We start from the raw sequence: 26211 nt of genomic DNA, 5'->3' as shown, positions 1-26211 counted from the left end.
TTGTTCGTGGAGCAAACAACTCTGCTCAGTTATTTTGAATAATTTTACATTTAGCTGTCTCAGCTAATTTACTTCATTGACCTAAATTCGAATATTGACACAAATCAGTAGGATATTCAACCTCCTCAACATAGGTATATTAGTCCAATAAGTATTTGGTGAAATCTAAATTATAGAGGGATATTGTTAAAATCGGCGGTCGGTTGTGGTTGTTTGGTAAAAATTGGTGTTATACAGGATATCAGAATTTATTAGATTGAAATACTTATACATGAATAATTACACTCCATCACTCGTAATGATCGCGGTGATCATCGTTACGGATCAGATTACACGAAGAACGTCACCACCCAGGCCAGTCGTGGATGTTGCAACCGTATGTACTCCTATAGACTGGCTATAGTAAACAACTCGTTCTGCATATCATTCCAATTCTCTCGTTATTCGAAAGAGTCGCGCTATTTGTTTCCTGAAGTGGTGATTGATAGGAACGAATGTTGGCGGTACGATTTAATAATTGTTCCATGTACTAGTGAGTAGTGACTTCTGCGGATCAAGTCACTATATTGTATGATGACGTCGAAATGTATTACCGAATTCTAGTCTTACGCTGTTTTTTTTTTTTGACATAATATTATGTCATATAGAATAGGTACGCAAACGCTTAGCGTGTGACTAATATCAATAATATTGATCATATATTTTCAACTATTAGTACCGAATACACGATCGTGAACGTAAAATTCGAATCTGCACATGGAATAAGATCTGGAATAAACAAGATTATGGATAATTCAACATAATATTGTATAATCAAGAATAAAAATAATAATTACAATTGTAAAATGTGTACCGTACGATTACTACAAATTAATTTTTATTGTTTATTGTGAATTTTTAATGTGATGTTATTAAGCATTAAGCTGTGTCATACATTTACAAAAGTGCAAAACCAAAACCAAATTAAGTGATCCTCAATATTATTCTCATTTCTCATTATTACTAGCGCCCTACACTAGTGGTAGAAATGTGTACCAGCTTTAACCGTAGTCCGTAACACATTCTTATTACTCTGCGAGCTAACCTGAATAATATCAATCCGTTTATCATCACACTATCACAGTGACTGTATCACACTTTTGAATTCATGGCACATGCCTCACGTGACACGTTCAATTTAATTTAAATGTTTGCGATTTTTCAAAATATTAAATTTCTTTTTTACTTTTGTTTTTGGTCATAAATTCTGTATTTTCTATACTTGTAAACATTTTGAATTTGATTAATGTATCTACTATAAAAAATAATAGTTTTTAAACTACAGCTACGTCATACCATTTAGTTTAGTACAATATTTGCAGATTACAAATGATATTATGTCTTTGAATGAAAAAAATGCGTCAACACTTGAATCTCAACATGTTCATGATGTGTGTACATATTAATTTATATTATCTATTTATTATTGGTGATGTTAATATGTAAAAACTACAAACGGTGTTTGAAAACCAAACTAAAAATGGAAATATTATTTTTAAAGTTAACAATTTGTCATTATTATTTTAGTATTAATATTAAATTTTATAAAAGTTGATTTGGAATACCTAATAAATAATAATATAATCTATTTATTTAGTATCATTATTGATGATATATTAATTTAAATTTATACTACTAAGTGCTAAAGTATTAGATCGGGATTTATTGGTGTTTTATTAATATAATAAATAGATATTTATTTACGAGTTATTATGAAATTATGATTATATCTAAAATTAATTTTAAATTTAATTTTTTTGTAAATACTACTACTTGTAATTTAATTTTTAATCATTTTGTTTTCATAGGTTTATGAAAACATAGCGTCACATTTTAGTGAAACACGACAGAAACCTTGGCCAAATGTTGTTAAGTTTTTAAACCAATCTAAACCCGGTGCAATTATTTTAGATGTTGGTTGTGGAAATGCTAAATATTTTACCAATACTACTGACACTTATCAGGTATATAGTATATAGTATAAATAATATATTTAAATTATTCTATTATTTACCTAAAACATTATTACTTGTAGTTGGGTTGTGATCGAAGTACTCAATTAGCTCAAATTTGTAAAAAACGTAACCATCAAGTATTTAACTGTGATTGTCTTCAATTACCAATACGTTCGGATTGTGTTGATTTATGTATTAGTATAGCTGTTCTTCATCATTTGGCCACAAATGAACGACGTTTAAAAGCTTTAAGAGAAATTAACCGAGTACTAGCAGTTGGAGGCCAAGCACTTGTATATGTGTGGGCTAAAGAACAGTGTAGAAATCAAAACCTTTCCACTTATTTGAAACAGGGAAAGGTTAATAAACATAAGCCAGAGTCGAAAATTGAATCAACTAAAGAATTTTGTGTGGAATCAATTGACGTTAATTTACCAGTACATACAAATCGTTCAAATTTCATACATAATGACTTACTAGTTCCGTGGAAGTTAAATCAAAAGAAAGAACAAGAAAATGAATCTAAAACACATCTAAGATATTATCACGTATTTGAAGAATCTGAACTGAAATTATTATGTGAACAAATTGATAACTGTAAAGTGATTGATTATTATTATGATCAGGGTAACTGGTGTGTGATATTTGAAAAAATTAAAATTTAAGTACTTGTTATCGTATATTGTTATTATTTCTAATCCGCCAATAATTATCAGACAATATTGATTTACCATACTTATTGCCAAAAATCAACAATACTGATTTAACTTTTAGTATGTTTTTAAATAACAGTAGATCTATTTAGTGATTAAAATTAAAAAATACTTATTAATAAGAGTTTTTAAGTTCCTATATGGCTAAAGTTTAATACATACATGACTTTAGTCTACATAACTTTTTGAGAATTTCAATTTTGAAAACAATCTAATGTTAGGTTAAATGCAGTCATAGTTAGTAATATTTTATTTATTTACATATGAATAAATAACACTATTCTTTTTTTTTAACCATACCTGTTATCTAAATTAAATAATATTATTTATATTACATACATACTATTATACTAATATAAATATGTATTTATTTTTTGTTAATAAATATACAATCTGAAAATGTGCTAAAATATGACATGAGTGGCATGAGAAAATAAGTAACTAAAGGGTTAGTTAGTTTAATGTTATCATTTTTTAAACTTCCTCAAGCATTGAGCCAGAGTTAAGTGCAGAAATAAAAGGATTTGGATAATTTTATAGATGCGAACTATCAACTAATATTTAAAATATTTATTTCTGTATGTATAGGTATGTAAATTTATATTATACAGAATGTAGCATGCGATTTCTTAGAAATAACTTGCTTAATATTGTAAAAATTGATTAAACGTAATTTATTATAAATATAATTTTTTTAAGTATGCATAAATATTAAATAATTAATTCTTAATTTAACAACATAAAGATAGTTTTTATTTTATGGAAATCTGTATAATATTCCACAATAAAGTCCTATTTGTTAAATGTTATTAAATTTATAACTATGTTAATATCGAGTCTTGCATTTTATTTATTAATTATATATATATTTTTTTCTAAGATACAAAATAAGAATTTAAGTTATTTATAAACTAAAAAAGTTGTACTTGGTTTTTAAAACAAAAAAATTAAATATAAATCATAACAAAACTTTCACATTGATTGATTACAAAAAGTCATTTTATCTTTTAATTGTAGTACATAAATACAAAAATTGAGATGAAAAATTTTAAAATAAGAAAAGTACTTATATAAAAGTAATTGTAGTTTTAGCTTGATTAACTTGCCACACATTTAGCATTTCATATTCTTCAATGCAATCATCAACTTGTGACATGTTGAATCCTTTACTGGTACAATATTCTCTAATATCAGACATTATGACAACAGTTCGTCCTCCAGCTAATTCTCTTATTACATTGAATATACGGTCCACAACAGTTTGAGGTCTAAAAATAAATAAGTAATTTTAACAAAATTTCAGGGTAAAATTATGTGTACAAAATACCTTCCAGTTTTCTCGTCAATTTTCATCAAAGATATTTTAGACATTTCTAAAAGTCTCATAGCTTCAACTACGTCTTCACGTTCTACTACATCCGATAATCTAAGTTTAGCTAAAGCTGTAGATATCCTGAGTATGGCCAAAAGATTTCTTGCAGAGGTAAATGTTGTATCACCATTGCTACGTGAATCTTTACGCAAGTCAACATATGAATCGACAAGAAATTCTGTAAGCTCTACAGGAACAGTAGGAGTCTTCTTCTTACACAAATCAATATAACGTCGCATCAAGCTCATATCTAGTGCTTGTACTTTAGTTGGTGGTTGACGACTATGCTTGTGAACATATGTAATATGTTGTGCTAACCTAGGTTAGTTATATAATAATTTTATTAATTAATATTATTTACTATAGGTTTAATTAATATTACTTAAGATCATTTTCACGATTGGGCTTGTCTTGAATTAACCATAATAAATCAAAACGAGAAAGTAAAGCTGCTGGAAGTTGGATATTTGCTTCAATTGAACGTTTAGGATCATATCTTCCATAAGCAGGATTGGCTGCAGCCAATATACTCACACGAGCATTCAAACGTGTCATTATTCCAGCCTAAATAAAATATAATTAATTATATTATATATAAATTGATTCTTTGAAAAAAATATACTTTAGCAATTGAAATGGTTTGTTGTTCCATCACTTCGTGAATAGCAGTTCGATCAGACTCTGCCATTTTGTCAAATTCATCTATACAACATACACCTTGGTCAGCTAATACAAGTGCACCGCCTTCCAGGACCATTTCATTGGTTAAAGGATCCTTCATTACAGCAGCAGTGAGACCAACACCTGAAGAACCTCGACCAGTAGTATACTGACTACGACGTGCAAGTCGTTCAATATATGAGAGCAATTGTGATTTTGCTACACCAGGGTCTCCCATTAAACAAATATTGATGCTTCCTAACAAAGACCAAAATACAATAATTAATAATATTTATGCAAGTTTTTTTTTATAAATTTATAGGTTTATCTTATTATCTAGTTGCATTTTATCTTACATTAATTTTATCTAAGTTTAAGCTGAGAATACTTTATATGTAATTAATAATTGTACTAGTTTACTTAGGTAAGATTTATTTATAAATTACATAACATCATGATACAACAATTAGTTGTCTGTTTTTATTTTCAATGGGTAAAATTCAAGTTTTCATAAACTCAACCCTTTATTGTTTCTAGGAAATAAAAAACATGAATCATTTTTATTTTTAAAAATGAAACTAACAATTTTAAAATGTAATAGCGGTAAGATAGTATTTAAACCTAACATAAAAAATAAAATTAATCTGCAATCATACTTAAATTTTATTAAGCTAAAATTGTTTAAATTCTTAACTGTTTGAGGAAATGTAGAACAATATCAGTAAAAATAAAAATAACAAATTTTGTAATATATGATTTTTACCTCTGATTTTCATTCCATCAGGTGCTCTGTCTACACCACCAACTAAAAGTAATAACAGCGCTTTTTTGACATCTTCGTGGCCATATATTTCTGGTGCCAAACTTGCAGCTAATTTTGTATAAAAGTCATCACCAGCCAATTCCAATACTTCTTCTTCAGATAATTCGCCTTCTCCAAGCTTTTCTTCATTTAGTTTATTTAAACATTCCACATGCTAAAATTCATAATAAAGAGTTGTTTTAATATTGAATAAAAATATATTTGTATCTATATTTTAGATATTTAAGTTTAAAAGGATTAATGGTATAATTGAAGTAATAAAATGTTGGTATACAGAATTATACAGGCATTTAGTTTTTAAATTATATTGTTAATATTATTTTTTATAATCATCATACAATAATTTTTAATTTAATCTTTATAATATAACAAATAAAACAGAAAGCTAAAATGTAGTTTTGTAAAGATAAACAAAGCAATGCAATTCAATAATAACTTAACTAAACAGCAAACTTTATAATTTAAATACATTTGTTTATTCATTTTTATTAAAAAGTTAAGTTCCTTAATAATTATAACATAAAAACAAAAAATTGGTGATATTATATTGTAAAAAAATGCATTATTTTTAACTGATCATAAAACATCACTTCCTTGACATAAAGCTTGAATGAGGCATTAATACATTTAATTTTATGTATACTATTATTTTTAAAACATTTTTTATTTTCTAAGTCATTTTTTTTAATTTTTAATTTAAATTACGAATCACACATTGTACCTATTATACTTACAGTACATTTTATACTGCAATTATAATTAAGTTTTTTAATGCATTAAATTCATAGCTCTATTAATAAATACTTATTATATATTAATCTATATGTAAATTTTCTATACTTAAAAAAAGAAATTTTGGTTTTTTTATATCACAATTTATTTTAAAATATTGTTTTTAAGAGATCAAAAAAATTTAATGGTTAAAATCTTATTACGTTTTATAATATTATTTATAATAGCTTAATCAATATTGTAAAGATATTTTATCTAGACTACTCACATGGGCTTCAAGAAAAGTATCAGATAATAGACCTTGCTGAATCTGTCGGAATCCAGAACGAACCAAAGGTAAAAATATACCAGTTACCGATATGTGGTCCCCTGGTACTGCTTGCCGTGTAGCTTCACCTCTACATAACACAGTTAATGAACGTGGAATATTACCAACTGGAACTTGATCACTCTAAATAAAACCACAAAAGATATGTAAAATTTATAATTTATTACAACTACATTCAATTAAATATTAATTTACCAGTTCTTGAATTTTGAGTTCTTGAAATTTTATAAATTTAGATCCTCTAGTTTGTAAGTACAATCGACTACCTGGTTTATTAGTTGAACATTCTGCACTTGGACAGAATTCTAAAGGCTTGAAAGTTAGTGAATTAACCTATTAAACAACATTATATTAATATTGATATGTATTGCAAAAGAATTGTCACAAAAATGTAAATACATACGGGTTGATAAGTTTCTCCACCACATAGATCACAAGAATAAGTAGCAACTACAACCATAGGTTTTACTTCCGTACTTCTCATAACAATTCCACGCACAGATATTAATCTACCAATGCTATTAGCTTTCACATCACGAATAGGTAATTCTTTCCTAGTGCTTAGATCTTTAAAGTATATTTCGCTAAAGCAAAACAAAGAATAATAAAATAATACTTTTGGAAATAATAACAACATTTTCTTACAATCTTCGCATTAGTTCAGGAGGATATCTATTAGTAGGAGCGATATTTTCATCAGCTTGTCTCATTCTTTGTCTTTGCTGGGCCAATATTCTGTGTTCAATATACACATCCAATGCATCTTTGTTTTCAGGCTTGAAAAAGAAGAAAGGGATAAATTCTAAACTTTTTAGGAAATAGTTTATAATTAGGTAGTTTACTTACTTCATGATCTTTGTAATTTGGCAATAGATCTTGCACAATATCACCAATCATGGAAGAGTACCGACGGCAATTGGCAGATACAGCATCGGCCAACAAGTTGTCAAAATGGTCTAAATCGTCGAGCTCGATGAACAGAGACACCTATAAAAACAACAAGGCTATAACGATTGAGTACACTTAATTATACGACGTCACTCCGTTAAATTACCTGTTCGCGGTGTGCGAGCTTGGCCAACTGTACGGCATATTTGGCATGCTTTTGGTTGTCCTTGTCTAACGCCTGGTAGTTTTGCAAGAATTCCGTGAGTTTTGCTGCAAACAAGACCGTGAGTATTTATTTATTTATTTTTATATATTTTACGCCAATCGGCAGTTAACAATAATACATATTATGTAGGTAATAACAATTAAATAAAAAATTAACAGTAATGAAGTAGAGAACTCTATAACAACAACTAGAGCGTACAATAACAAAACAAAAGCAGCCTAACGCAGTCAAAACAACTAGGGCACATTTAGGTTAGTAACTCTGAGCATTCTGTGAAGTGGATGATTGTAACCATAGGCAGTAGAGTGATGGGGAACATAAAACTGGTCTAGGTTTCGTGTTCCACGAGTACTGGTAGGAACTTTGAATGGAATTTCAGCAATTGTATTGGGTTTATGTCATACAGAAGACGTAAGTAAGAACAATTATCTTAAAAAATAAAAAAATAAATAATATTTTTACCTTTGTCGGCTTCGTAGTCTCTGAAGCCAGCTTTAGCCATGGTGTCCCGTGTGTCAGCCGTATATTGTAAAACGTTTGTTCGGGGCTAATGAATCGGCGGCAAACGTCGGTGTACAAAAATCAGAATTCGGAAGGGCAGATATTAGTAGCAACTATATATAGCAAGTAGAGAGCCCTAAACCCTCAGACTTCAGAGTCAGATAACGGAAACGGATAGACGTTAAAACACGGACGGCGATTGGATGTGGAAGAGTGGAAACTGGAAGTGGAACGTGTGCGGTCCGCCTGCTTTGTGGGTAAACAAAAAATTGGCGGGTAACTTGCCGCAGCTGATTGCGTGCGAGGCGCAACCAGTGTTACTCCGACATCTCCATTCAGTATTCACCACGGCGGCGACACCGCCAGCCAGTGTTCGAATTCGGCTGATACGTCTTGAATCTTGATGATTAATAATTAATAATTTTACTATAAGGTCTTTGATAATTACTATCTTTGTATTGTTCAATGGTAATGTCAATATGATATATTATATATACTCATACTCATCTATAATATGTCAATATGTCATGTGTGTGTTAAGCAATCTGTGCTTACGCTTTCATCTTTAACTATGGTACACGATTTAATCGATTTATACATTTTTGATTTTCATGATTTTGACGAATATCGTGAAAAGTCTATAATAAAATTCAAACCGTATAGTGTATTAGTGTATACATACCATTTATTATAATCTATAATAAATAATTTATTATACAAAATTATGGAGCTGAATAGTTTTCCAGTCGTACTGATCGTTGAAATGAAGGATTTAGAATTATTTCAACGCGAATTGGTTAGTGATGTTTTTATTGACAAAATATATAAGTGTTTTTAAAATGAAAAATAAACAAATTCCAAATTACCTACTCTAGATATTATCAGCGGGGAAAGGGGGTGCGAATCGGGGCGATTGGCACGGGGCGCGCCAAATTACCAAATAACAGTGGCATAATAGAGGGTGGCTGAATTATGAGAAGGCGCTTATTTTATACTTTGCCTCGGGTAAAAATATACTTGATCCGGCACTCGATATTAGTTTGTGGTAGCAAGTGAGGTGTTCTTGCAATCTGTGATTCCACATCTGACTCAACCCTGTTAGTTCCTGGTGGAGAACGTCGTACCCACTATATTTGGGTATATGTAATATAGCTATATGGCTATCATAGAATTTTATATTTTATAAACATTTATTTTTTTTTATTTTACAATATTTTAATGCATAATATTAGACATTAGTTACTTATCAGATATTTAAATAATATATTTGTATCCTGATGACATTTTGCATCCCATAAATTTGATATTTCGATGAGTATTCAGAGTATTATTATTTAAAATGTTTAGAGTATGTGGACTGTGAGGCTACTCTATAATTTTAATATCAATACGCATTAAAATATCAAAATATACGGAATGGAAAATGTCATCAAGCAATTAATTAATTTCAATATCTGATAACTAATGTAGTAATGTCTATAATATTATGCATTAAAATATTGTAACATAAAAAAAAAAATGTTAATAAAATATTAAATTCTACGATATTATCTGACTATTTTAATTATTCCATTATGTATAATAAATAATAATTAAAAATTTTAAAATATATTTTGTTAGTCAATATTCAATTAGATTATTTTATTATTCGTCCAAGTAATATTTGTTTGTACGTATTCTAAAAATATTGAAAACAAATAAATTGTACCTATATAATGTGAAATAACATAAAATTCACAATTTGTATTCCTAGCTGACCAAGCTTGACATTTATAATGGGAAATGCTAAAGCAGTGTTATGTAGATTGGATAAAACATAGGTTCTATAACTAGAATGACGTGTGTGTCAAGTGTTAATACTGCACTGTAAAACCGATATGGAATTATGTATATAAATAGATGGTAATAAAAATGAGTATCTAACTAAACAAAAAAGAAATAAATTTTTTTTCATCTGCATTCGACATAAATGACATTTAGGTACTGAACAATCGATTAGATATTTAAATACATATATATAATTATTGTTGAATGTTGTAATGACGTGACGTTTCTAAGTTATTTCTTTCTATGTTATGTGTCAAATATATGATAATTAATAACATATATGTCCCAAATTACGATGCTAATATAGTATATCGTATATGTAGTATGTAAATAGTAAAGAAATACAGACATAATGTTCGTTTTTGCAGTCATTCGCTCAACACCAATTCCCATTTTTATTCGCTTACGTATAAACCTTATGATTTTTCTAAAAATTATTTAAAAGTTTTTAAGTATACCAAATAACAAAACATATCAATAATAATAATTAATAATGCAAATATCAAAATTAACGTTGTTCAATAATTTAAGGAAATCTTTTTCATAATCGTTTACAGTCTTATTTCTGTAACTCAGTATTAAGGTTGGTCATCATACATAGTGATTAAGAAATGTGAATAATTCTATATACCTGTAATAGATAATATATTAAAATATGATAATTAAGATTGTATGTATAATATATATATTTAAGATTTGAAAATACAGTATATAAGTGTTCTTATAAGAATTCTAAAAAAATAAATAAAATGAAAAATTCACAAATTATGAATAAAATATATAGTTTTTTTTTTTATTTACTGTTCCTAAAAAAAATAAAACTAAAAAACCATGCATATTACATAATCATAAAATCGAACTTTAATCTCTTTCACAGGGCTTTTGGGGTATTTGGAAAAAAATAGTTGTTATGTATATATATATATTAGAATTAAAACGTTATTCAATTTTTGCGTTTATCGTTATTTAGAATTAAAATTTAAAACGCTTTTACGTATGTACCTGTTTTAAAAGTACACAGGCTGCAGTTTGACAAACCCCGACATCTAAACAATATTCTGAGCAAACTTAACACAATAGGTGAATTATTACTATTATAGATATTGCCAATAAAATTATCTTATTAATACCTACCTATTAAATTTTAAATAATATCTAATGCAGGGGCTTTTCCTGGATACGGAATAAAATTAATTCTTGGATTAAGTAAAAAAAAATCGAGTAGAATAAATATTTCCACAATATCGTTACGTTTACAAATTGCAATCATTTTTTGTCAAATATAAAGTTATTATAACGTTTGCAAGCCTTGCTCTTTCGTAAATAAGCAAATACAAACATAAAATATTATGACAACTATTAAACACATGTTCACATGTGAAATAATTATATTAGTAAGGAATAATGATTTCATTGTTGAAACTTATTTAATATGAATATAATTATAATGTATGATAGTTCAAACCTTATTAAAATTTTAATCGTAACGTTAATATTTTTAAAATATATTATACACGAAGGATGACAATATTTTTATTAAATTTAAAAAAAAATAGTTTTGTAAAAATATAATTCATATTATACAATAATAATTTATAATTTTCATTTGTACAGATTTCAAATTAATTTTTACTATGAATGCTAAAACAATTGCAGTTACTGCGTTTTGTATGGTATCGGTATGTTACTATTAATTACGTAAAAGTTTATTTAAAAGATATACTGTTATTTTAGAATAGTAGTTCACAATTCACTATAATTACTTTTTTTCTTGCGTAAAAGAAATTGTATAAAAATATTTAAAAAATAATAATGGTTTACACAAACCTGTTTTTAAAATGTACTTATACAATGAACATTTTTCATAAAAAAATTATGCATACATATTTTTTGAACATTTTTCTATAATTAAAATTAAGTATTTTCTATATTATTATTATTGTAACTTTGCAGAATTTATAAAACGGTGAGTTATTTATTATTGATAATACTATTTTTATTATGCCTAACTCCTTCACAAGAATACATAAATTAATTTAAACGTGTATGTTATTATCAATAGTAAATTTACATAGTAGTTAGGATAATAAGTACATTTAAGTATGGAAAATTATGAAAGTATTCAGATCAACATAACATTAGGTACTTGGGTAATGGGTACAACTTAATATTTTACATAGTTTTGGATACATAATATAAGTAAATGACGGAGCATAATCGTATTTAATTAATAACAAATAAAACAATTATTTCACATTCAACAAATTATAAAATAAAATAAAAACTTCTTTAAATATTAATCTAAATCTAAAAAGCAGAAACAATGATATTATTACCATTTAAATAAACAATTTAAATATTGTTGGGAAAACAAATAATAGGTGCATAAATAACTTGAACATATTGGCGTACATAATATGTTTTACTACCTAGTTATATTAAATAATTCAATAATATAATGAATGAAATTATTTTTATTTCATTAAGAAACCATGATAGTTATTTTAATTAATTCAAATTCCTAAAAATGAAAATAGTAATAGCTATTAATCGATGATTTAGTGAATTAATATAAATATTAAACATTTAAAATAAACAAAATTATTTTATATTATAACTTATAAGTATAATAAGGCTGAATATAATAAAGATAATTTAATAATTTATTTCATTAAGATTTATATTAAAATAATCAGCGTGAAGAAAAAAGATAAAGTAAAACATTGAATGATTTAAATATTTCATTTCATCCTAACAATTCACATTAATCATCGTCTTCATTGAAATAAATAATGAATAATATAATACACAAATCTAAATATTATTAATTTGATTTATAAGTTTTATATACACATTTATTGTATACAGGTACTACAAGGATATCATGCAATTATTTATCCATCCGATTACGCATCTGCGTTGTACGAAGACCCCACGCAAGTAACATTCGACTTTATAGTAGTCGGAGGTGGAAGTGCTGGAGCAACAGTAGCTGCTCGTTTAAGTGAAATACCCGAATGGAATGTCTTACTATTAGAAGCTGGAGGTGATCCACCAGAAATAACCGAAAATCCACTTTTATGGACTCAAAATCTAAGGACGAAATTTGATTGGGAGTTTTTTTCAGAAAAAAACGACATTTTTTTTAAAGGAATGGAGCAAGAAAGGTGTATTTTATCTAGGGGCTTTGGATTAGGTGGATCCTCTTCAATTAATGCAATGATATACTTGCGTGGTACTGTAGAAGATTTTAATCAATGGAAAAATAAGTATGGTTGTCGTGGATGGGGCTATGAAGATGTTTTACCATATTTTAAAAAATCAGAAGATTTTGTAGATACGTGTAGATTTAATTCGGAATTTCATTCACAAGGTGGACCATTGACTGTGACACCATTAGAAACATTTGACCCAGCTTATAAGGTTATAGCTGAAGCGGAGCAGTCTATACATTTAATTGAGGTGAACGATTTTAACAGAAAAGAACCAGTTATCGGGTATGGTAATTTTGATTCAACCACTCGTAATGGCCGTCGATGTAGTACATTGAAAGCGTTTTTAATACCATCAAGTAGTCGTCCAAATTTGTATGTAGCTAAAAATACTATTGTTACTAAGGTTTTAATTAAAGATGACGTAGCAGTGGGGGTAGAATTCAAATGTTCATCAGATGAATTTAAATCAGTATATTGTACAAAAGAAGTGGTAATATGTGCTGGATCTATAAAAAGTCCACAGCTTCTTATGCTTTCTGGAATCGGACCAAAAGAACATTTAAATGATCACGGTATCCCTATCATTAAGGACCTACCAGTAGGTTTTAACTTGCAGGATCATATGTCAGTTCCAGCATTAGTATTTACAGATCGTAAATGTAGACCAATGGAGGACATAATTAATGAAAGTGGTGATTTGTTGAAAAAAGAAATAAGTCTGTATTCGAAAAATATATCATCACTTGGACTTAGTAAGCTTATGACATTTTATAAATCAAATGACGATTTAGAATATCCTGATGTACAAATTATAAAATTCAGAATACCGTTCAACTCGACAAATACTTTTCCAAACAAAATAAATGTATTTACAAACATGTTTGGATATACTAAAGAAGTAACAAATGTATACGACGAATTAAACTTATTAAGTGACCTTATAGTTATGACACCAATTCTTTTACAGCCATTAAGTACTGGCAGAGTTATGTTAAACTCGATTAATCCATTAGACAAACCTAAAATAGTTTTAAATTATTTATCTTGTGATGAAGAAATAGAAACCTTATTAAAGGGTATTGAATTTGTTGTAAAATTATCTAAAACTAAAAGTATGATAGATGCTGGGCTTGTATTAGAGGAGTTGAAATTATCAAATTGTGCTGATTATCTTTGGAACACCGGAGATTATTGGATTTGTGTCATCCAGAACTTAGCAGCCCCTTTTTATCATGTCGTTGGTGGATGCAAAATGGGTTCAGAAGATGATCCTTATTCTGTTGTTGATCCTAAATTAAGAGTGAAAGGAATAACTGGAATGCGGGTAATTGATAGTTCAGTTATGCCAAAAATTGTTTCTGTAAACACAAACGCAGCTTCAATAATGATTGGGGAAAAAGGAAGTGATATAATAAAAGAATGTTACGGAAAGCTTTGACGTCTATAAATTATAAATATTAGAATTAACAAACATTTTTATTGAATGTACTAGATTATAGAAATAATTGCTAAAAAATTAACTTAATTTTTTTTATTTGAAATAAGTGATTTTTTATTTACATTTATTTGATCTTTATTAAATCATTATTTAAATATATTATTTTCGTTAATTATATTAGACAATTATATTTCAATCTTATTACAATTCCTAATGTCGGTTTATTTATTTAAATTGGTTTATACTTTATATGGATTTATTTTCAAAAATTTTTTCATTTAAATGTTATTTACAATAAATATTTATCAGTGTTATCATATTAAGTTTATTATTTTCTTAACTAAAAAGTATCTTGAACTGTTTTGAACCAAACAAAATCTATCCTATCTTAAACTTCCTTATATATTTAACTTATATTTATTGAGGAATTATTAAAAGTTGGTATAGTTTACATATTTTTTGTCATCGATATCATATCAGTATCATCGGTAATCTTATTGTTTGAGAATCTAGCTTAAAGTAGAAGTTAGCTTTCATTTGCGTTTAATGCTTAATACGTCGATAATTATAATATATAGACATAAATGACCCCAAGAATCGAAAAATACGATAAATGTATATTTCTTACATTAAAATTCCATATAAATTACATGATAATAAGTATATAAATAGTGAATACTAGTTGAATACTTATGTAGGTATAAACACATAATAATTGTATTTATACATATATGACATATGTGTTGATTAAATATTATAATACGTAATGTTTAATTTTTCAATAAATGTTTAATGTAGTGACAATGTTTCTAGGATATATAAAATATACAATATGTCAGTAGTTCTCAACCATTTTTGATTCATGTCACCTTTAGCCATTAAAATCAGAGACTATGTCATCCTAACATAAAAATAATAAAGAATCCTAACTGTATATATTAGCATTATTATTTTATTAAAAAATAAAATAAAAAATACAGTTTGCAAAAAAATAATAAATATACACTTTTTTGAGACGCTGGGTTCGACAATTTAAAATTTAAATTGGTAAATAAAAAAAAAATTAAGAGCAAAAATAATGTATAATACATTTAATAGGTAATTTGACCCAGGCGGAGATTCTTTCACCCTTAAGCTGGGTCCATGTCACTCCGGTTGAGATCTAACAGTTAGTTGAATAAAAACTTGGCGGTTAAAAATATTTTACTAAATTATCATACCCATAATTAGTACTTGTTAGTTATTAAAATTTGTATTTTGTACTTCAAATAATTAAATATTCATTTTCTTAAAATTATTATTGTGAACAAATTATATTTATTTATCTTAATAAATAAAGGAATATTATCTACCAATTATAATAAATATCACCTTTACTAGGAATTTGTCTCTATATTATGTAATGAATTTTTTAACACATATAAAATATGTATTTGCAGATAATTAGTAAGTGGTGTCCAAAGAAACATAGTTATAGTTTATTTTTTAAATGATTTACTTACTGGATGTATTTTGTGATAATATTTAAATATAATTATAATAAACAAAAATTAATTATTTGTTAAACACTATAATATTCAGCTTGTATATAAAATAAAAGTAATAATAATATGTAATTAAAAAAGTTTAGTTAATAATTAAATTAAAATTCGTTGTTGAATTTAAATATCATTAGTCCAACCATAATGATTTATTTTATCATCGTGGTTGTCGAATATGGTTTTAAAATGTTTATTCATCGAGTACTTAGCCCATATGGATTGTTATATAGTTTTGGTTAAACGTTGATATAAACTATTGGTAAATTAATGCAGCCGGTCGTTTAATTACGGCATAGAATATCTTTTGTAGTTTAATGGATGAACACAAATTAATTGTAAAGGAACTTATTTTTATTACATATTGTCTAATAATGTAATATATTTTTACACTATAATTTATATTTGTATATTTGGAGTTTATATGATTTTGTTGTCAGCGTGAACACATCATCTACCAAATATAGTTTAACTTAAACAACCTATATTTACTGTCATTCAGATACTTACCAATATCATAAAATATGTTATATTAATGTAAATTAAAGTATTGATTATTAAAAACTATGACCTATATCGAATTTATACAAATTGACAGCTTTTTATAGTTTTACCAAAAAATGATTAGTTTAATAAAATAATTAGATGGAATGGAGCAATTTTCATCATATTTTAAAGCGATATAAAAAAATTAGTTTAAATTGGGATTCAAAGATCTATTTAATGTAGAAAATTATTTATACAATTTTTTTTTAATATTAGGATAAAATTAGTAATTATTCAGATATAAATCGAGTTCAAAATTGTAATTAGTACCTAAATAAATCATTTTATTTTACGATTATCACAAAAATAAATATTATTTGAGATTGAGAGTTTTTAACAAATTTAATATGCACCAGAGGCTACAACATAACATTTTTAGAGTTTTTTTTTTTATTTACTGTTCCTAAAAAAGCTATATCTAAAAACAGCATTTATATTACATTATCTAAATTTATTATATATCGCACGTAAATAAGCAAATACAAACAGAAAATCTTATTTAACTGTTAAACACATATTGACATGTAAAATAACTATGAACTATGACGAATAAAATATAAGCTTGCGTATTGTATAATATTAACAGAACACTAAATAATAGTTTAAACCATATTTCAATTTCATTCGTAACTTCAATCTATTTATACTATATTATACTCATATGGATGACGTTTTTTTTTCTATTAATATAAACAATTTTTTTGAAAATATAACTTACGTGATAGAAATTTCTAACTCTCATTTGTATACAATTTAATTACATTTGTTTTTGAAATTGTTATCATGGATGTTAAAATGATTGAAGTCACTATATTTTTAATGGTATGTGTCTATGTAAAATATTTTTAATGTTTTGTAAAAATAAAAATATATTTTTATTATGTTTGTAATGTTTGTATAAGGGTCTTTAATGTAAACTATTTCTTATTTTTCAATAGTAACCTTTCTTTATACTTATTTTTTTACTTCGTATACAATATTATAATTATTAATTAATGTACAAAAATATTTGGTGGTAGGCTCTGACAATAATAATAAAACAAAGGTACTATATTATATAATTATAGTGATCGCATAATTATGTTCAAATCTTTTGCTATTAAAAATATATTTATTTATCTAAACGTATATATTATTGTTGACAATTTTAAATACTTAGTAGCTGTCTAGCTAGGATGATATTTTACTAATCCAACTATTTTTTGAATCGATAATAATAATTATGAACATAACATCTATAATTTTCTTTTATAAGCACCCAATCGAAATACTGTTAATTGTTATTTGATCAATTCAAATTTTAAATACCATCAGTAACAATAAAAAAATATATTTTTTTAAACATTTTGATAAATTAATTTACCTAATAATACCCACCTATTAATAATTTAATTTAATTACTTAATTAGATGGCAATTAAATCGTCAGCTTGCGGTAAGAAAATATACCTGCATTTAACACTACTTTAAAGATTATTATTGAAATGACTAATAAATATGATACATACAATATAAATTTGTATGTAATTACAACATTATTAAAGCTAATTTTTAAAATTTATATAAACATGTCATCTTGTATCTAGATAATACAAGGATATCGTGCAATTATTTATCCAACCGATTACGCATCTACGTTATACGAAGACCCAACGCAAGTAACATTCGACTTTATAGTGGTTGGAGGAGGAAGTGCTGGAGCAACAGTAGCTGCTCGTTTAAGCGAAATACCCGAATGGAATGTCTTACTATTGGAAGCTGGAGGTGATCCACCAGAACTAACTGAAAATCCACTTTTATGGACCCATAATCTAAGGACGCAATGTGATTGGTCTTTTTTTTCGGAAAAGAACCCTTCACTTTTTAAAGGAATGGAACAAGAGAGGTGCATTATATCTAGGGGTTTTATGTTAGGTGGATCGTCTTCAATTAATGCAATGGTGTACTTGCGTGGTACTGTAAATGATTTTAGTCAATGGAAAAATAAGTATGGTTGTCATGGATGGGGCTATGAAGATGTTTTACCATATTTTAAAAAATCAGAAGATTTTGTAGATACGTGTAGATATAATCCGGAAATTCATTTACAAGGTGGACCACTAACTGTGACACCATTTGACACATTTGATCCAGCTTACAAGATAATTACTGATTCACAGGAATTAATTAATGTAATTAAATTGGATGATTTGAATATAATAAAACCTGCCGTCGGTTATGGCAATTTTGATTCAACCACTCGTAATGGCCGTCGATGTAGTACATTGAAAGCGTTTTTAATACCATCAAGTAGTCGTCCAAATTTGTATGTAGCTAAAAATACTATTGTTACTAAGGTTTTAATTAAAGATGATGTAGCAGTGGGGGTAGAATTCAAATGTTCATCAGATGAATTTAAATCAGTATATTGTACAAAAGAAGTGGTAATATGTGCTGGACCTATAAAAAGTCCACAGCTTCTTATGCTTTCTGGAATCGGACCAAAAGAACATTTAAATGATCACGGTATCCCTATCATTAAAGACCTACCGGTAGGTTTTAACTTGCAGGATCATATGTCAGTTCCAGCATTAGTATTTACAGATCGTAAATGTAGACCAATGGAGGACATAATAAACGAAAGTGGTGATTTGTTGAAAAAAGAAATGAGCCTATATTCAAAAAATATAGCAACACTCGGTTTAACTAACCTTATGACATTTTATAAATCAAATGACGATTTAGTGTATCCTGATGTACAAATTATAAATTTCAGAATTCCGTTTAACACAACAAATACTCTTCCAAACAAAATAAATATATTTACAAACATGTTTGGATACGCCAAAGAAGTAACAAATATATACGACGAATTAAACTTATTAAGTGACCTTATAGTTATGACACCAGTTATTTTACAGCCGTTAAGTACTGGCAGAGTTATGTTGAACTCGATCAATCCATCAGACAAACCTAAAATATTTTTAAATTATTTATCTTGTGATGAAGAAATAGAAACCCTATTAAAAGGCATTGAATTTATTGTAAAATTATCTAAAACTAAAAGTATGATAGATGCTGGGTTTGTATTAGAGGAGTTGAAATTATCGAATTGTGCTGATCATATTTGGGACACTAGAGATTATTGGATTTGTGTCATTCAGAACTTAGCAGCCCCTTTTTACCACGTTGTCGGTACCTGTAGAATGGGTTCAGAAGACGATTCCTATTCTGTTGTTGATCCTAAATTAAGAGTGAAAGGAATCACCGGGATGCGGGTAATTGATAGTTCAGTTATGCCAAAAATTGTTTCTGCAAACACAAACGCAGCTTCAATAATGATTGGGGAAAAAGGAAGTGATATAATCAAAGAATGTTATGGAATGCTATGATGAATTATTGTGACTTATAAATAGAAAAATTTACAATTATTGTAATTGAATGTATCTACCTATTAAAATATGAAAATAATCATTATTTTTTATCATATTATATATAAGTACAATTTATTTACAATAATATATAAATTTATTTTAATTATCTCGATGCTTATGTATTATTTAAGTTGCTTTGTATATGGTACATACATTTTTTCATGAGAAAATGCAATTTTTGTTTTTAATATTGTTAACAGTGAAGGGTTTTGTACATTTTATTATTTACTTAACCAAAAATATTTTTATACAAATTTATTTATTTTTTTTTATAAACGACGATTAAAAATTATTACTTGCTGAGCAGAAATACTTGAAAATTTTATAACAAATTTCTTTATAAGATTTTTTTACCAACTTAAAAAATATCGAAAACCTATAAACACAATATTTTTTTACAAACATTTTAAGTTAAAATTACAATTATACAATTTATAAAAACAGCAAAAAATAGCAAATTATTTTGTAGTTAAAAATGCATAAACTTTTTATACTTAATACTAAGATTTGAAAATGTAATCGAAGGTTCTTTATACATTTTTTAATCGATTAAAAAAAAAATAATAAAACCTAATAATACTATAAACATACCCATGGACTATAATATTATGCATCTGACATCATGAGTTTATTTCTATTCTCATTTCACCGAAGTTATAATTATTATAACTATATATAGTATAGATGGAGTCAAATTGGTTACTGGTAAGTAACTGTTCATAGATCTAACTTATAGTACCTATTAGTGTTTACTATTTAGCCTGACGCATAATCATATTTCGTAAATTTCAATATATTCGGGATATATCTCTTAACGAATCATAAGTCTAGAGTCTAGACACGTATTTCACTGTTCACAATATTTTTTTCTTTTGATCTATATAATTATATATCACATTATAATTTTATAAGTTAATTATTTATTAGTTACCAGTTAGTATTCACTATTCAGTATATTGTTATTTATTATAACAGTATTCACCAACAATAATGAGATTTCCCAACTAAATAAAAAAGTTATAATACAAAATAGTTAACAAATATTTGTGATCATATAGATTATATTTAATAATAGATGACTTATGAATATAGTACACTGAAATATATGAAAATGATTAATAAATGATTGAATATAAATTACGAAAAATATTAAATTTAAAAATTAAATTCGATCGTAGTATACATGCATCAAGGCAGTTCTTTGGGTAGAATTTCATCGTAAAGTATAGTTTTCAATATATTATTGGCAATTTGCAACGCAAATTCGACAGTAATCTCTTCTGCGATTGGAGTGATAATATCCAAAACAACTCGACGGTTTTGGTGATAAAACGCCGATGCAGTTTCCGCTAAAACATTCAAATAGGTACATATAAGTAATTTTTAATATATAATATTTAATCAGCTTTTTTTTATGAAAATAAACTTTTACGATAAACTATCGTGACTTATGTATGACGTATTTATTAATATTAATTTAAGAATTAAAAATGTTTTTCAATTTATGAATTAAAAACAAAAATACAATCAAGTTAAATTGTTGAATAAAAAATATTTATAGTCTATAGTATAGAGCATACTTAGGACATCATTATTTTTGTTGATGTTTTGGGGTATTATTTTTCCATTTGCGTCTCCAACTTTAAGTTTGATTCGAATATCCTTAACTTGGAAGTATTCACGATTCTTTTTGTCTTTTAATACTTCAAGACTTGCTTTGACGTCAGCTTTTGTGTTAGCTGCGAATAAAATATTAATTAATATCGTATTTTATGATAACAATATATTACATAAATAAATTGTGGTTCACACAGACGAGTATAATTTATTTAGGTTCACTAAATAATAAAAAAACAAACTTTTAATAATAATACACCGTTCAACATACTTGTTATAATAATAATTATTCATTAGTTTCTTTACGCTGTATAAAATTACAAACATGTTGTAATAATTAATATACATTTACTAAGTTGATAACATGATTTCATGTCTTTTGCGACTTACTTATATTTCCTCTAAATATTCCTTGACCTTGGAGTGGAACAACCATTAGACGACCGTCGATGTCGTACGTACAGTTAACGAATAAATTCGGGAGAACAATTGTTCCTTCGCCGTTCAACTTTTCAAGATTTATCCTGAAACAATATATACAACGTCACAAATTAAAATTTTTTTATTAAAATATTCTCGTTACCATGTTGTCATTGGTGTAGTCCCGTAGCCAGACCAAAGCAAATTTTTGGGGGGATATAAAAACAATATCAAAAAAAATATTTTTAGGAGGGGTAACGACTGGGTTTAGGGGGGAAACGCCCCCCTTACCCCCCGTGGCTACGGGTCTGCATTGGTGTCAAGTTCTTTGGAAATAATAAGCGTTTACATCCACCAAGATATAATTAAAGTTATTGCGTAACGATAATAGTATTATGTCTTGTTATTTGGTCCAGTTTTTGCATCACCGCTATTTTGTGTTGTGCAATTAATAAAGAAAGAAATTATTTAGATAGGAAATATATTTTTTTTTTTATATAAAACCTACCGATTATGTATGTAATATTTCGACAAATAATTCATTCGGATGTCGTTATTGTTATGGTTAACTGTCAATATTGTAAAACGCGACACACTGTGAATACTGAATAATTTTGTTACCACTTTCACCTAATCACGCGTTTTTACTTTTTTTTAACTATTATTTGAAAGACACGTGTGTATTATGTATATTTAAAATCATAATGTTTAATTTAATTAAAAGTGTATTTTATAATTGAGAATTAAATTTAATTCTAACTTAAATTAAATTACATATTTAAATACCTACACTCATTTTTATAATAATTTAATGAATTACATATAAGTTTTGTATAAACTATTACTTTAAACTATAAATCCAAATAACAATTCATTTAAATTAATCGAATTTAAAAAGTCCAAGTTATATCCGGGTTTCTAAAAATTTTAATTTCAACTCATAGATATCCATGTATCATACCTAATAGTATTTTTATAATTTTTATTTTGTAATTTTTTTTTTTTTATTTATTGATATTTATATATATATACCAATAAAGTAATAACTAAGCGTTCTAAAAACACTACATTTTTAAATAGGCTCTCTTAAATTGAAAAAATTCTAAGCACTTAACGCTGTTGAAATTTTATAATTTAACGGTATACCTAAATGTTATTAAATAATGAATAATAACTGTGTATGTCAAGATTAATAATTAAAGTTTTATTTTAATTTTTTAACATTTGACAATTTAAAAGCAATGACACATATATTTATCCATCTGTATTGATTTTGAGTTGTAAACATGTCATACTGACGATATGTTAAATGCATATATTTATGCATATTAAATACATATTAAGAAATAATAGAAATATTCAGCATATAATTTTTAAATCAACTTTTACTATCTTAACTCAATAATAAAAATGTATTTAAATCCTAGAAAACATAAAATGTTTGTTAAATAGGTTTACAAAGTGAAATTAGAATCAGATTTTTTATATTGTCAAATGCATATAGGTGTATAATCATTATATTTTAATATAATTATATTAATATATTATTGCTTTTTAAAAGCAAAATACTAATGATATTATGTAATTTGGTAAATAATAAATACTCGTATGTTGGCCTTTCCAATGTTTTCATAAAAATATAATTTAAAAAAATAAGTATGTACCAAACTATTCAATAAAATTATAATTAACTACTTACTTGAGATTGTTGATTACAAATTTAGAACCACCCCATGCTTGTATATCTTTAATAGTTGCTTTAACTTTAAGGGCATCCTCATTTCTATTTACTGCCAACATGGGTATGACCATTGGTTCCAAAGCCGGGATTTGCATTTTAGGTATACCTATGTAAAAATAAAAATAAATAAATTTAATTTGTAACATTTTAAATAAAATAAATAAATAAATTGAAATCTTATTTTATAAACATAATACATATTATATAAACTACCATTAGGTAACTCGGGTCTTAGGGATTCGATAGTCTGTAACAAACATTTTTCTATCTGAGGATCACTTCTTTTACACACGTGCACGAAGTTGGCTGAAAAATAAAGATACTTATGAGTATAGTTTATTCAAAACATAAAATATAATACAAATAAAAGTATTATAAAATAAAAGTAACTAAAGTTTTATTGATTTAAATTTTACATAAGATTTCATACGTCGCGCGTCGGTTATTGTCTTTTTTTTATTATTAATAAGTTTATTTATAAAAATAAAAATACATTTACTCACGTAGTCTTTTTGCTGTCGTGTGTTGAGTTTGTAGAACGATTAGCGCTATGCTGACTATTGACAGGAACATTGGCCTTCCCATTATTAACTAAAGTTATTAATTAAAAATGTTATTTTTATTGCATATAAAACAATATGTACTAAAATACAAAATGCTGAATGCGTTTTTTTTTTTACAAAAAGGCATTCATTTTATATTCTATAGTGTTATATATTATCCACTCATATTTTAAAACGTTTCCTAAATTCCTAACACTTAAAAGGGAATAATGACAAAAAAAAATATTTCCTTCAATATTAGGTGATATTTCTAAAATCGTCAGTTATCTTATTTCAAATACAACTTAAGCAACAATTCCATATACAAATTATAAATTTTTAAATCTTGATTTCATCGAACATTTTTCTATTAATAATTATGTATTTTCAACTACTATTAGCAAGAATGATAAATTAAATATGTACGATTAATTTATATTGTATTTCTTGTCCTGTTAAAGATCACCATCGTGGTATTATAATATGTGTACAATATACTAGATTAGATTTTTTAGTTAACTTTTAAGTTTGTCTGTGATCTCTATCATTACGTATATTATACACATGAAATAGATGTAATTCATTTTGACTGATATGAAAAATAATAACTAATCTATAGAACTGAAAATTATACATTATATGTATATAAAACGCTCTCCATTCCCCCCCCCCCAAATTTTTAGTGTGCAGATAAATAAGAAAATAAAAAAGTCAGATGACTGATGTACAAGCAGACGAATGTAAAAAATAATTTAAACGATGTTGATAAAAGTCAAAAGAATGAGGAGAGAACAAGACTTCATAGAAATGTATAGAACTTGTGTACAGACAAGGTGATCAAAATAGTCTTCGTGTCTCCACGGTTTTACAGAACACAGAAGAGCGAGTTAATTATATAAACCAAATTAGATAAATATAATTTTTTGTTATAATACGGACTGCACTGCAGTAGTGTACTACCAATGGGTTTGGAATATCGATTTTCGATTTATTTGAAAATCATGATTATTTTTATTATTTTTGAATATATAACGGTGTCGTACTTACGTTTTCTAAAACGTTTAACGATGAAATCGAAAACACCGATGGTCATGTGTGCTGCTCCTTTGCGTGTACGGTGGTGCCTTGCGATATCACCTCGCAACGTGGATAATATAAACGGGTATTATCCTTTCAGCGCTGCGGCTGTATATATCAATGACCGGCCGGTCTCACTTGTCAGCGTTATATAAATTACCAAGGACCTCGGCGGCGCGACGTTGGCTTGTTGAGCAACGCCATCATCATAATAATAATAATACATTAATACTTACTGCAATATACCTACCTATACTATATAATGATATGTGACTTCTTGCCCTCTCTTCGCGCGTATACGAAGTCATATTACATGTATATGCGTATTATATTATATTATGTTGTGTTCGTTTCTTTCTCGGACGCAATCTCCTTGAATCCACTTTGGTCGTCCGCGGTCTCTTGCATTTCCCTTGCACACGTTGACGACGGCCGAGAGTACTCCGTAGCGTTAAGACTCGTTACGAAATCTTCGTCGTCCGCAACGTACACCTATACGGCTATACATATATTAAATATATATAAAACAATAATTTACACGTCTGACCGGGATAGCAAATTCGTTTTTACGCGGGTCAAGTATCTGCTGATGCTGTAGCAG

The 26211-nt window shown here is 26.8% G+C and overlaps 5 protein-coding genes across 5 annotated transcripts; 3 read left to right on the top strand and 2 right to left on the bottom strand.

The window, feature by feature from the left end:
- The first annotated feature begins 1117 nt into the window (after positions 1-1117).
- On the top strand, positions 1118-2674 carry LOC132929328 (alkylated DNA repair protein alkB homolog 8-like). The gene is made up of 3 exons (XM_060994611.1): positions 1118-1430; positions 1848-2003; positions 2075-2674. Exons 1-3 carry the CDS (start codon positions 1377-1379, stop codon positions 2657-2659), a joined length of 795 nt encoding a protein of 264 aa, XP_060850594.1. The 5' UTR covers positions 1118-1376; the 3' UTR covers positions 2660-2674.
- An 865-nt stretch (positions 2675-3539) lies between these two features.
- Positions 3540-8484, bottom strand: LOC132929327 (DNA replication licensing factor Mcm7). The gene is made up of 12 exons (XM_060994610.1): positions 8199-8484; positions 7677-7780; positions 7469-7609; positions 7268-7398; positions 7026-7206; positions 6818-6955; positions 6563-6745; positions 5503-5716; positions 4702-4997; positions 4462-4643; positions 4035-4397; positions 3540-3975 (listed from the first exon to the last, which is right to left on the bottom strand). The coding sequence occupies exons 1-12, from the start codon at positions 8236-8238 to the stop codon at positions 3774-3776; spliced, it is 2175 nt and encodes a 724-aa protein (XP_060850593.1). The 5' UTR covers positions 8239-8484; the 3' UTR covers positions 3540-3773.
- A 3005-nt stretch (positions 8485-11489) lies between these two features.
- LOC132930417 (glucose dehydrogenase [FAD, quinone]-like) lies at positions 11490-15034 on the top strand. Its single transcript, XM_060996289.1, has 2 exons — positions 11490-11743; positions 12933-15034. The coding sequence occupies exons 1-2, from the start codon at positions 11699-11701 to the stop codon at positions 14715-14717; spliced, it is 1830 nt and encodes a 609-aa protein (XP_060852272.1). The 5' UTR covers positions 11490-11698; the 3' UTR covers positions 14718-15034.
- Positions 15035-17437: 2403 nt separating this feature from the next.
- On the top strand, positions 17438-20319 carry LOC132930845 (glucose dehydrogenase [FAD, quinone]-like). The gene is made up of 2 exons (XM_060996926.1): positions 17438-17623; positions 18387-20319. The coding sequence occupies exons 1-2, from the start codon at positions 17585-17587 to the stop codon at positions 20169-20171; spliced, it is 1824 nt and encodes a 607-aa protein (XP_060852909.1). The 5' UTR covers positions 17438-17584; the 3' UTR covers positions 20172-20319.
- Positions 20320-21256: 937 nt separating this feature from the next.
- On the bottom strand, positions 21257-25796 carry LOC132930429 (circadian clock-controlled protein daywake-like). The gene is made up of 7 exons (XM_060996303.1): positions 25581-25796; positions 24495-24582; positions 24205-24297; positions 23950-24097; positions 22221-22354; positions 21794-21952; positions 21257-21562 (listed from the first exon to the last, which is right to left on the bottom strand). Exons 2-7 carry the CDS (start codon positions 24574-24576, stop codon positions 21402-21404), a joined length of 777 nt encoding a protein of 258 aa, XP_060852286.1. The 5' UTR covers positions 24577-24582; positions 25581-25796; the 3' UTR covers positions 21257-21401.
- Positions 25797-26211: the final 415 nt, after the last annotated feature.

This window comes from Rhopalosiphum padi, chromosome 4, assembly GCF_020882245.1.
Source record: "Rhopalosiphum padi isolate XX-2018 chromosome 4, ASM2088224v1, whole genome shotgun sequence".
Classification (NCBI taxonomy): Eukaryota; Metazoa; Arthropoda; class Insecta; order Hemiptera; family Aphididae; genus Rhopalosiphum; species Rhopalosiphum padi.
Note: the sequence above shows the minus strand (reverse complement) of the source record. Positions and strands in the feature narration are given on the sequence as shown.

Bases quoted from the DNA above. Each gene is read 5' to 3' on its own strand.
- LOC132930429 (XM_060996303.1), bottom strand. From the start codon at position 24,576: ATGGGAAGGCCAATGTTCCTGTCAATAGTCAGCATAGCGCTAATCGTT. The intron at 22,355-23,949 runs GTAAGTAGTTAA...ATATTGTTTCAG, and splicing joins TTTGTAATCAACAATCTCAA to GATAAATCTTGAAAAGTTGA. The intron at 21,563-21,793 runs GTATGCTCTATA...TGAATGTTTTAG, and splicing joins CAAAAATAATGATGTCCTAA to CGGAAACTGCATCGGCGTTT.
- LOC132930417 (XM_060996289.1), top strand. From the start codon at position 11,699: ATGAATGCTAAAACAATTGCAGTTACTGCGTTTTGTATGGTATCG. The intron at 11,744-12,932 runs GTATGTTACTAT...TATTGTATACAG, and splicing joins CTGCGTTTTGTATGGTATCG to GTACTACAAGGATATCATGC.
- LOC132929328 (XM_060994611.1), top strand. From the start codon at position 1,377: ATGTCTTTGAATGAAAAAAATGCGTCAACACTTGAATCTCAACATGTT. The intron at 1,431-1,847 runs GTGTGTACATAT...TTGTTTTCATAG, and splicing joins AATCTCAACATGTTCATGAT to GTTTATGAAAACATAGCGTC. The intron at 2,004-2,074 runs GTATATAGTATA...TATTACTTGTAG, and splicing joins ATACTACTGACACTTATCAG to TTGGGTTGTGATCGAAGTAC.
- LOC132929327 (XM_060994610.1), bottom strand. From the start codon at position 8,238: ATGGCTAAAGCTGGCTTCAGAGACTACGAAGCCGACAAAG. The intron at 7,207-7,267 runs GTAAGAAAATGT...GTTTTGCTTTAG, and splicing joins CCTGAACTAATGCGAAGATT to CGAAATATACTTTAAAGATC. The intron at 6,956-7,025 runs GTATGTATTTAC...GTTGTTTAATAG, and splicing joins GTGGAGAAACTTATCAACCC to GTTAATTCACTAACTTTCAA.
- LOC132930845 (XM_060996926.1), top strand. From the start codon at position 17,585: ATGGATGTTAAAATGATTGAAGTCACTATATTTTTAATG. The intron at 17,624-18,386 runs GTATGTGTCTAT...TCTTGTATCTAG, and splicing joins AAGTCACTATATTTTTAATG to ATAATACAAGGATATCGTGC.